General features: G+C 33.3%; 1 protein-coding gene across 2 annotated transcripts in view; it reads left to right on the forward strand.

Annotated features, from left to right (window-relative positions):
* The window catches only part of LOC106470748 (lisH domain and HEAT repeat-containing protein KIAA1468 homolog), a 73321-nt gene that overhangs the window by 23507 nt on the left and 37020 nt on the right, over positions 1-12794 (forward strand). For both annotated transcript variants that reach the window (XM_013931314.2, XM_022399383.1), the window contains exons 5-9: positions 1050-1211; positions 4009-4097; positions 4794-5126; positions 5647-5827; positions 10582-10694. In XM_013931314.2, the coding sequence (XP_013786768.1) occupies positions 1050-1211; positions 4009-4097; positions 4794-5126; positions 5647-5827; positions 10582-10694 (878 nt within the window). The remainder of the gene's footprint in view (positions 1-1049; positions 1212-4008; positions 4098-4793; positions 5127-5646; positions 5828-10581; positions 10695-12794) is intronic.

Raw genomic sequence — 12794 nt, forward strand, 5'->3', positions numbered from 1 at the left:
TGTCCAAAAATGGTTTATGTGCATTATGCGCCTGAAGAGACAAAGCAATGCTCACACTTTGGAACCGGTGATCATTGCAGAGTTTGTGAGGCACCCAAACACCTTCTTTATGGAGTTTTCCCATATTCCTTATATGTTTATGTAGTGTTTCATGAGAGACTTGCATTTCACGAGTGTGTTGCCTTGGGTTAGACTCAACCATCATCATCAGAGCATCAATATTAATTCCAACATGTCGGCCCCTGCCATCACAGTTTTTAAGGCCAAAGTCACCTGAATGAAATTTGCTGAACCATTGTTGACACGTACGAACGTTCAAAACATTTCCATAATATTCTTTGTCGCTACAGAGGCATTGTTTCCCCTTTTTTGTATTCAAACAGCATTACATACCGATTGTCTGTCTCATCAAGTGCCATCACTATAAGGGATTAGAGTATACTGAACTTTACACACTATATAGGCTACACTAACGTGACACTTAGGTGGTTCATTTAACAATTATATGTGATGAAAGTGTTCTAAAATGCGACGTTAATTTCTTGATGACCTAATATATTGGGTAACATATAAAATATTTTATCTGTTTGAGAGTCCATGTAAATTTAGATGTTTTTAATTCAAAATTGTGTCAGTGTTTAATGTTCAATGAGTTATAAAATAGTCATGGTTCTGTTTCATTAAGGTAATTAAAGTTAGGGTGGGTCTAGTCATAATTGTGTTGGGATGGACTTTGATATCTAATTTTTGGGGAACCTGAATTTTAAATAAATTGTTGTATTGTACTCAGAATAGTTTTTGAAAGAGAGTGTAAATGTTTAAATTGCTCTATAGTTTCCTTTAAACCATCAAATTATTCTTTGCAACAGGTCTGTGGGTCATCTTTCAATCTAATAGGATACATTGGAAGCTCGTTACTGTATAATAACTTACAAAACTTGTTCAGTGTCTAAAGATCATTGTTAATATTAATATAAGAAACAACATAGAAAAGTAAGTATTAGTGTAGTCATATATCTGTCATAAAGCAACCATATATTTTTTTTTAGGATTTTGAAGATTGGGATGATGTTGGACTAAACATTCCGAAACCTCCAGAACTTTTATCTTTGTACAAAAACTATTGTAAATACAGTGGGTTAGGAAGAGATGTGTGTAGCAGTGGGGTACAGACAGAAACTGAAGAAAAGTATTTTTCAGAGATTGGGCTAGTAAGTTTAAAGTTTTACATTTTGATACAAATTATCTGAAGTCTAGAAATATTTTTGTGTTACAGATACACTTTGGTGCACTTCAGTTGACCTAAATCAACCTAAATAAAGTAAGGCCTTGAGTGATGCATGTTTCACTACATTGTACTCATAGTACGCTATAGCTTTTTGAAGAATGAAACATTGCACGTTGTAAACACCTTAAACTTGAACTTGTATTCATATGAAACCAATACCATCAAATAGTTAATGAAGATCAGATAAATTTTGTATCAGCACAAATAAGTTTCAATGAAAACAAAAAGTTTCTGATAAGGTACATTACTCCACTATTCTCGTTCAGTGCTGCCCTCTATATGCAGATTTTTTTTCGCATGGCACAAGTCTTGAGCTCCCACATATCCCACAATCAATGCGGTTCAACTGCATCTTACATGCAAATCATCATGCGATAACCTTCCACAAATAGGAGTGTGATACACCCTTCTGATGCATGTGATTCCCTCAATTCGATTCTACCGAACTATCACTTCTCGTTTCGTAGTGCTATTGTCAAGATGTTTTTGTTGTCTTCCCACATTTTTTTTTGCAATTTCATATGAAGTGGAGATATTTTTTTTCCTACTTCACTTTACCAGTTTTAAGTGATAACTTACCTTTATTGTTTTTCACTGAAGCTTGTGTTACCATTTACTTCCAGCACAATTACTCAGGCTTGATGTCTTTCCACACTGGGCATAGAGTATACCTAGTACAGAAGTGGTGTGGTCTCTCATGTATGATCCTATACTGTGAGGATCCCCCCTTTTAGGGTGTTCTTCATACGCTTTTGAAGGATGCTTTTTTCTTTCCTTTGCACCAGTCCCTCCACCTATCCTGCCATAGTTCTCTCCCACTTGGAAGTGTTCCTCTGTTTTTTCCACCCATATATGCAACATATTTCCACGATGGGAGAAGAGTATACCTGGTTCAGAAGTGGTGTTGTCTACCACATCAGATCTTTGATTCCAAAGATCTCCTTCTGGGGAGTGTCCTTCTGAGGCTTTCAAAGGATGCTTCTTTCTTTCTCTCGCACTAGTCCCTCCACCTGTTCAATGTGGGATTCTAGCTATTTATGTTAGCGGAGGTAATGTACCTTATTGAAAGTTATGATTTTCCAATACTGAAAATTTATTTCTGGTAGGTACTTACCTCCTCCCCACTGAAAACCAGTGCTTCCTTTTTGTGCCAAAACTTGAAGTGATAGTTCAGTAGAATTGAAAAGAGGGAGTCACATGTATTAGGGGGGGGGGGGTGCTCCTATTGGTGGAGAGTTGTCTCATTATGATTTGCTTGTGAGATGCAGTTGAACCTCATTGATCGTGGGGTACGTGGGAGTTCAAGGTTTGTGGCATGTGAAAAAAGTTTTTTGCATATAGAGGGCAGCAATGAATGAGAACAGCTATTTATGTGAGAGGAGCATAGAAAATTTATAACTTTCACACTATGCTTCAGAAAATATGTCTGATCTCATTTAGAGTTTGACACTTACATAAGATATAACAAGCAGTCATTACTTGAAATTTGTTTATAAGCATTGGATGGGACTAATTTAAATATACCAATTATTTTTTTTTTGCTGAGCTTCCACAAATGAATTTCTTTGTAATTTTGGATCACAAATAAAAAAATATGTTTAGACAGTCTTTCAGTTTCATAAATTTATAACTAGACTTTGTGAATATGTATTAATGACTTAGAATGCTATGTTACTATTGAATGTGAAAAAGAGTCATATTATACTACAAATGTAATTTCATTCAATGTCATGGCTAGATATAAATTTACTTTCTGTTTTAATCATGTATCCCAGTGTTGATCAAACACTATTTGTGATAGCAGTCTAGCGATAGTCTTAATTTCTCATTCTTTGTATCAGAAGCACATTTTATTTGATAAGTATATCTGGTTTAGTTTAACACTGACTTTTCAATGTTTTAAATAGTTCAAGCCCTAGTAAAATCAATCAGACTTACTCATTATATATTTGAAAAAAAAATTTGTTTTATAAACGAGTTAAAAACAAATTGCACGAAACAGTAAAACGTTCAGTGTTAAAGATAGGAAATTATAGGTACTATTAAAAAAAAGTGCAACAGATTGAACAGAGATTGTGAAACTGTAGTTAGATTCTGTAATAGTTGTAACCTGACAATGATAAGGATACCTAAATAACGTAAAGAAATACAGTGAGAAATAATTCAAAATGGAAGACTGCCAACCAGTAACTGTGTTGAACAGTGAAGAGACAAGCTTGACACACGTCTTTGATTTCATACATTCTTATTTTTTTTCATTATGCTATTCTTTTTACTTTGCTATTAAAGAATATATTTCTGTTTGATTTTTTCAATTTGTGAATTGTTAGTTTTGTCAGTAGTTGAATTCCAAGGCTAAGTAAAGCAGTGTGTATTAAAGATTATTCAGATAGGAAATTAATTTGAAGAATCTTAAAAAATTTTAAAAACAGTTACCAAATCATTCAAAAATAGCAAAAAAAAGCTGATCAGTTTAAAGAGTTTATCAGTGTTTTCTTCTATTAGTTGTCATGTCTGTTACATATAGTCTTTGGTCTTATTCAAAACTTGTTTTTTTTTAAATATTTGTGTTTTGAACTTGAGAACCTAAGAACATGCAATAATGTTGATGATAAAACAGAAATTTTTAACTAAAGTAGTGTAAAAATGTAAACTACATTATAAGCAGTAGTTGAAAAAAGTTTGTCTGGAAATCTGTTAAAGATGGGTTTTGTCTTCAGGAGGAAGAGTACGAGAAACTTAGAGAGCTGGTGAAGAGACTAAATGAGGAAAATGACCATCTTATGTTACAAGTTAAGAGTCTACAGAGGTAATTTAATTCATTAAAATTGTGCCAAGTTTGTTGAATTTCAAGTGGATAAAACTTAACCAATTTTATGACTAATTTTATCTGTTTAGGAGTTAAATGAATCACAGGATGTGCTATTTTTGTTTTTCAATTTATGTGTATGTTTATTTTACAAAAATTGAGTCATATGTTTAATTTTTGGAACTATGTTTCCAATTTTTCATATAATAAGAATTAACTCTCTTAATCCCATAATTTTTTTTGCATTCTACCAGAATTATTTTCATGATGTCCTAATAATTATCACCGTATCTTATAAAATTTCTGGTCCAGTTATAAAAGGTATGTTATTATTCAGTTTGGATTAGTTTTCAGCCAAAGAGACACAAATGTTATCAGACGCTGTCACAATCCGATTGGTAAATCAGTATTTTTGGCCAGATATTGGCAGCATTTGCTCGGGTTTAAGGAGTTAACTTAGCCAGTCACCACTCCTGAAATTCTAATTTTACATACTGTAGTGGCTGGTTTTCTTTCTTTCTTTGGCATTGTAGATATGTTTGTTTTTTATCAGATTCTGTGTTAATCTCACTCTGGCTTTGTAAACTGTAAAATGATATGCTGGGCTCAGAAGTCAACTTTAAGGTTGTTTTTTTTACCATCTTGTTTAAAGAATTTTCTTGATTTAGCTACTAAAACTAAAATTGCTATTTTTAGAGAAGTAGAGTGCCACAACAATTTGAAGTCATCAACACCATTGATAACACCAGTTCAAACTCCAAAGAAATTAAATTGGATATCTCAGGTTTCTTGTGACATGACCCAGTCTATGGAAGATAATACCCAGATGGATGTAGTGTCTGTGCCTGAGGATGAAACACCGGATTCCACCAGGTTCCCTGTTGGCTCTGATGTTCATCAACATGAAGCCACCTTGTCTTTAGAAGTAGGGGAACCTACAGAACTTCAGGAGCGACTTAATGACCTCAATGCTAGTGAAACCATTGTAGTGAATCCACGGGTGGATGTGTCAAACATTCGTGGCATCAGGTATTAAGATTGTAGAGCTTAAATCTGATAATAGGTTTTGGGTTAAGATGATGTTGGGATAGCATCTTTTATTGGTATGATGGTAACTGATGTGTCATCAAATGATATTTTTTAAACTAAATTATTTCAAGATATCAGTCTCAGAATTTGTAAGTTATAAATAAGTTTCATGTTGTTATAGTGATCTTTGTGTTTATCAAATGACACAAATTGCAAGACAAATTTTAGTTTTGACAACATATTTAAGTTTTACTAGAGGTGCTAGGATATTTATTTGAAGTTTTTATGTGTAATATCATAAACGCAAGATATGTTAAATTATTTAGTCAAAGAAGTACATATAAATTACATTGAATTACAAAATGTCTACTCATTATTTTACCACTGTTAGTTCTCCAGTACTAATACAAGGCATATGTTGATTATTGTACTGTACAAATCTTAGAGGAAATTTCTTTAAAGTTGTTTCCTAGTTCTTCTTTTGTAGGTTATTTATTTTGAACCATTTTTGTTGTTACAGAAAACTTTCTGAATCATTTTGTCGAGCCTTGATGAGTAATGCTTTAGGTCATAAGATATCACAGGAGAACAGACTTATCAATGAAGTAGCTGAACTTGTGGATTCATGTGAGAAAGTTGTTTTAATGTTGGGTCGCTGCCTTCCTCACATTGTTCCAAATGTCATCCTGGCAAAGCGAGAGGTATGGCTATGATCCAGAATGTGCTGTTTCACTTTATAAATTGTGGAAAGGTAATAGGTATTTTACACAAGTTTGAACTGTGTCTATTTAAATATGCCATCACAATTATATTCAACATTAGGTTATCTATTGTTAAGCATATTAAACAGGCCTGATGGCTCAGGATGTGTATTATTTCATCCAAGAAAGTAATGATCTGATGGTTTAGGTTATGTATTACATCATCCAAAAATGTCATGGTCTGATAGCTCAGGATATGTATTACTTCACCCACCCAAAAAAAGTCGTGGTCTGATGGCTCAGGATATGGATTACTTCATCCAAGAAAGTCATGTTCCAAATACGGTACATTACCTCCACTCGCATAAATAGCTATTCTCATTCAGTGCTGCCCTCTATATGTAAAAACTTTTTCTGCACATTTCACAAGCCTTGAATCTCCCACTCATTTGGAATTGATTGATTCCAATGCATCTCTCATGCAAATCATCATGTGACAACCCTCCACCAATTAGAGTACAACATTCTCTCTTGATGCATGCGACTCCATCTATTCAACTCTACAGAACTATCACTTCAAGTTTGGCAGTACTCATGTTATAACGTTTAGTTTGTGCTTTCTTCAAGTATTTTATTTTAATATTTTTCTGTATCTTTGTATTAATTTCTTTCAACAAGTTTACTCTTTATTAGACAACAGTGATATTTGTAACTTGAGTTATTCTGAAGTGGAATTATTTTATATTTCTACCTGGTTATGGATCTTATTACTTCATCACAAAAACTTTTTATTTGTTTCTGCCAAAACAGTTGTGTTTGGTTATTCATTTTGTATTATGAATTCTATGTTACCAATTCGGAGGTTCTATGTTCTATTAACATTTACACTAGCTTCATGTTGCGGTACTCCGTGGGAAGATTTTCGGTTTTATTTTATCGTGAGATTGATCGTTTAATGAACTGACTTTCATCAGGCCTCGCCTCGAGTTTGGGGACCCACACATTTGAAATACAGTCCTCTGACCTTGGAAAGATAAATTGTTCTACTGTTATGGTTTTTGAATAAATTTATTGTTAATATTATTATCTGTAGTTATTTGGGTTCCATAACATAAGTTTTGTTAGATTGTTTAATGCTCATAGTCAAGTTTAGGTTAGCAGTTAGTCTTAATTGTATCTTTTCTCCTATATCATGCACTTAGGCTTACCATGATCTTTGTTATTTTCAGATTACCTGTAATTTATCTCACTGGTATATCAATCATTAATTTAACTGTATTGTTTTTTCTTCCATACATATGTTATTGTTACTATGCACTTCCTTAATTTTATACCATCACGTCTATTTCATTTTCATTTCTCTTTCTTCCTATTCACTTGGTTTATGTGGAATTTTTGAGATGAGGTTCACACAAACATCTCCCAATATTGTACATATTGTTTGGTTAAGTTTTTATTTTAGTGCTTAGTGATATATTTTGTTTTGTATTATTCAATTAGGCTTCACAACTGTTTATTTTTAGTTTATGTGTAGTTCTACTTCTGAGTCCCACCTCAATCACTTCTTGGGTCTTCCCTCTTTTAATATGTCATTTTCAATCACATTTTGGTAGGCTGTTTCTGCAGGACTGAGAATGCCACAGTACACGTTTTTGTCTTTGTTTTTTTTCCCACGAGATTAGGTACAATTTTTGTGCCTTGACCTTGAAACTTGTTTTGATTCCATGTTTTTTGTGGGGTGGTCTGTGTTTTACCCGACTTCCACATTGGGAGGATTTTACCAGTACCATTCATTGGATGTCTAGCTTTGGTTAGCTTCTTTTAAACGGGGGTAGTCTTAACATACTCTTCTACTCCATCCACAGTCGGCTCGGGTAGCTGGATTGTCTAGTTGGATGAGTTTTCCCGTTACATACCTCACATTCTAGTCTCTTTGGGGGTGGGTATTTTTAAACACCCCCTCCATCGGGACCATTTATTCTTCTCTTGAATGCATTTGAAGGTGTTTTCTGTTATCTGAACCTTTACTTTGGGTTTTCCCTCTTAATTTTCATCCTTCCCTCTTCGTCTATATGCATCGATAGTTGAACATATCTAAATGATGTCAGGTTTACCACTTCCTCCCCCCTCTTCTAGATTGTTTCTTTTCTCTGATACTCATCTCCAAAGGTGGTGGGAGTGGTTCTATCAGTAGAAGACTTCAGGATAATGGTCTCCAGTCAATAAGTCTTATCCCCTTCACACCCAGACACTTCCGCCAGTCCAAGGTGCTTTAATTCACACTATTCTTCTTGTCTGATTTGACTAATCCTGTTTCATTTCGACTTTTTGATGGTGGTGGCTTATATCACTCGCCAAGGGGACACTCTTTCTTGTTTCCTTTGAGGTAAACAGTGGATTTTCTTCTATTTTTTTTGAACCCACACACTTGACATACGTCTTCTGGAGGGTCGTGTGCTGTGTTCCTCATTGCTAATTGATTTTCCAGTCCTGACACACTTTCTCCCAAGGAGTGACCTCTCAATCCTCCTAATTTTTTGGGGCTCTGTCTCCAATGGGGAACTGTTCCATAGAAAGTTTTTGAATCTTTTATCACTTTCCAGTTAGTTACATCTTTTGTGTTGTGGTCTCTGGTTCATCATCCACTTGCTTTGGTTGTTGTTAAGTTCAGATACGTTTACATTATCTGATTCTTATTCCATCAGTCTTCTTCCTTAATTATGTGTATTCATGTCCCTCTGGTTCAGGTCTTTCTTATTGATCTTTCCTGGCTGGTACTGCTTTGGTTTTCTTGTCTGTTTCGGCTCGATTTGTTTCTTTGTTCTGGATCGATTTTTTATAGTAACTCATGTATTATATATCTTTCAACTTTTCATTTCTTACCCTCTTCCACATTTCTTCTCAGTGAGACCCAGAGAACCTTCTCTGTCCAGTACATGTTGTGGGTTGCTTCATTGGATTGCAGTTGACTTACCAATGGTATGATCTTCATTCTACACACACATGGATGTCAGTTCCCAGCAGCATGGGTTTTGTATCCAATTGACTTGCAGTATACAGTCCGTTGCACCCTAGCCATTCTACACCTAGTGTCACATCCTTTTAATCTTACCCACTTTTATGTTTTCTGGGATTGAGTTTCATAAATATTGTATGGTTTGGATCCCTATCCTGCCATAGTTCTCTCCCACTTGGAAGTATTCCTCTGTTTTTTCCACCCATATATGCAACATCTTTCCACGATGGGAGAAGAATATACCTGGTTCAGAAGTGGTGTTGTCTACCACATCAGATCTTTGATTCTGAAGATCTCCTCCTAGGGAGTGTCCTTCGGAGGCTTTCAAAGGATGCTTCTTTCTTTCCCTCACACCGGTCCTTCCACCTATTCAATGTGAGATTCTAGCTATTTATGTGAGCAGAGGTAATGTACAGTACCAGAAGTTATAATTTTCTTATACTGAAAATGTATTTCTGGTAGGTACTCATCTCCTCTCATACTTCCCACCTTTCCTCCCTGCCGAAAATCATGATCTGATGGCTCAGGATATGTATTACATCATCCAAGAAAGTCATGGTTGGATGGTACAGGATATGTATTACATCATCCAAGAAAGTCATGGTTTGATGGCTCTGGATATGTATTGCATCATCCAAGAAAGTCATGATCTGATGGCTACAGGATATGTATTACATCATCCAAGAAAGTCATGGTTTGATGGCTCAGGATATGTATTACATCATCCAAGAAAGTCATGATCTGATGGCTCAGGATATGTATTACATCATCCAAGAAAGTCATGATCTGATGGCTCAGGATATGTATTACATCATCCAAGAAAGTCATGGTTTGATGGTACAGGATATGTATTACATCATCCAAGAAAGTCATGGTTTGATGGCTCTGGATATGTATTGCATCATTCTAGAAAGTCATGGTCTGATGGCTCAGAATATGTATTACATCAGTTTACTATGCTGGTTTGGACTGCATATAAAGTGCATGCTAAATTATTTGAAAACACAGATGGTAGTTATTAATACTTTTGATATTTTATTTTAACAAACACTCAATAAAACGTACTCAGTACAAAGTGCAAAAAAGAAAACAGTTACTTGTATGGTATACAACACCGAAAATGGTAACAAGATGCTTGCTTTGTCATTTTACACCATGCAACCTTATCTCTCAAATTATATGTCTAAATATTAGTGCTTTTTATAGTATTATAGCTCATTTGGCATGAATGGGTATGATATTAAGAAAAATTCCTTGTTACTTGCAGTCTCTACTGATGAATTAAGTCTAAAATACACAAAACCTTGTTGGAATACAATTATTAGATGTTTTACATGAGGCCTCTACTGATAAGTGTGATATAGATTAAGTTATTACCAGTGTTTCACATTTTAGCACTTGTTCTTCAAAACCACTATACAGACAGAACCTGAAGTACGGAAAACATGAAATGAAAGAGTGTGTTTTATTTGGCTTGGGTTTTTGTATGGTATTTATTGTTAGTTGATATTATTACTTCATTCTTATATTTCTGTATGATTAATTTGTTTCTAATGTGAGCTCAGTTTCTGTTTTAATAGTAATGTTTGTAAAACATCGTTATGGTGATGAGGTGACAGACATTCAATAGAAGTATTAAATTGTAAGTCCTTTTCTCTGGAATGAAATTTTTTTCTGTAATTGTGTTTAGAAGTATACAACAATCAGAATTTTCCAAGGTTTTTAAATTTTATTTTAGGAATTAATTCCCGTTATACTCTGTACTATTGGACTTCACCCTTCACCAAGAGACAGAGACAAACTTCTGAATATTCTATTCAATCTTATCAAAAGGCCAGATGAGGAACAGAGGTAAAAAAAAAGGATATATTTTTTTAACTATTTGTTTTTTTTTCATTACTTCATTTAGTCACAAATTGTTATAATAAAAATAGTGGTTTAATAATAAAGTAAGTTTTATTGCAAGTTGACTTTTAATTAATTGTTGTTTTATTAGCACAGTAGCTACTGCTTAATTAATTCACTTGTCTTGAGGCTCCAGCTCACATTTTAGTGACATAATACCTATAGAAAAATAAAATAACTGTTTTAAAAGTTTGAACTACTGTGTGTTGACTAGTTAAAGGTATGTAAAAGAATAACAACTCCATATTTGTCCTTTCTATTAAAGTGGTGTTATGGAATTTAATATAACCATAAATTGTTGTTGTAGTAGTTCTGTAGGTAAAGTAATTTATAAAAAAGCTGAAATTGAGATAAAAGAAACAGCTGGTAGTGACACAATAATATTTGTAAAACATCGAGATTTTATTAATTTCACATATCCTTGTTTTTAACAAATTAATACACTTCTAAATTTGATGATTAATTTTAACATTTTGATTAAGGAACAGGAAGAGGGCAGGAACATCAGTTAATCATTGATAGATAAAGGAAGTACGAATTTTGAGAAGTTAATGAATAATTAAAGATTAATAATTTTGCAGTTTGGAGAATTTCTACTAACTTTGGTCAGTGTTCAGGTTATTTTTTTCCCAATTAAGTTTATTTTGCTGAGAATAAAATAAACATTACTGTATCTTAATTATACAAGTTTTTGTATTTTAAAGAAAAACTTCAAATTTTGAATTTCCATTAAAACGATATCATTATTGTTGGAAATAAAAACAAACAACTATTAAAATTTTCTACCTTAGTACTTGAGACAGATGTCAAAATTGCAGAAGACCTTTTTTTAATATACTAAAGTATATATATATATATATATATATATATTTGTGTGTGGTGCTACAAACAAGCTAAAAAACAAGAAATTTAACTGTAGAAGTTTTAAAATGATATTACTTAAAAGTGTATTGAGACTTCATTTGTTTATAGAGATATTATTATGTATCAATAAATACTTTTATTGTTTTCAACTGTTACATGTGAGTTCATGAAATAATGAACTTCTGAACTATTTAGTCATGATAAACTTATTACATTCTAAAAAAAGCAAAATATAAAATATCATTAATTTATTCAACATTCCACCAAGAATACGTAATACAAAAAAATTACCTCAACTGTATGCAGCTATTGGTTGATGAAAATTTTTTTTCTGACAAATCTGCAGCACAAAAAGTTGACAATACATTAAAGAAAAAATCACAGGTGGGAGCTACCACTGGGGAGTCTTTAAAGTGGGAGTACCTGCTTTTTTTTTTTCAGTTGATATTTTGATCAGACATTTTCATACACAATATATGAAATCGTTATATAATCCAGAGCTACTTTTTGAAAGCTCTCTTAAATAGCCAATTCACTAAACACCAACTACACAAAAGGTTTGCCTGTTTTCTGTTTTAGATTAAACGTTTCTCTACATGTTTAGGTGTAATTGCCAATCAAATTTTGGTATCAAAAAAAGTTAGAGGTTTCTATGACATAGGTAAAGATTGATGGAAAAACATTTTATGAGATACTGATCTCTTTATTACCAATTTGCTTTATCAAAACACTTCATTATGAATACAATGTTAACTTGACAATTATATCCCAGTCTAAAATTAAAAATAGATAGGCTCAAGAATTCTATTTCCTTCCAAACATGCTGAAAATTCTCCAGACACTAATGAAGCTGTGCTGTGTATCCAACTTGCACAGCAACTGGAGAATTTGAATCTTTATTTATGCACTGGTGTTAAGTACCATTACAAAGTATACATTAGCACGATTCTTAGAACACTGGTGTTAAGTACCATTACAAAGTATACATTAGCATGATTCTTAGAACACTGGTGTTAAGTACCATTACAAAGTATACATTAGCACGATTCTTAGAACACTGGTGTTAAGTACCATTACAAAGTATACATTAGCATGATTCTTAGAACACTGGTGTTAAGTACCATTACAAAGTATACATTAGCACGATTCTTAGAACACTGGTGTGACAGAGACACTAACTAT

The sequence above is a fragment of the Limulus polyphemus genome, unplaced genomic scaffold (genome assembly GCF_000517525.1).
Source record: "Limulus polyphemus unplaced genomic scaffold, Limulus_polyphemus-2.1.2 Scaffold4197, whole genome shotgun sequence".
NCBI classification, from domain to species: Eukaryota; Metazoa; Arthropoda; class Merostomata; order Xiphosura; family Limulidae; genus Limulus; species Limulus polyphemus.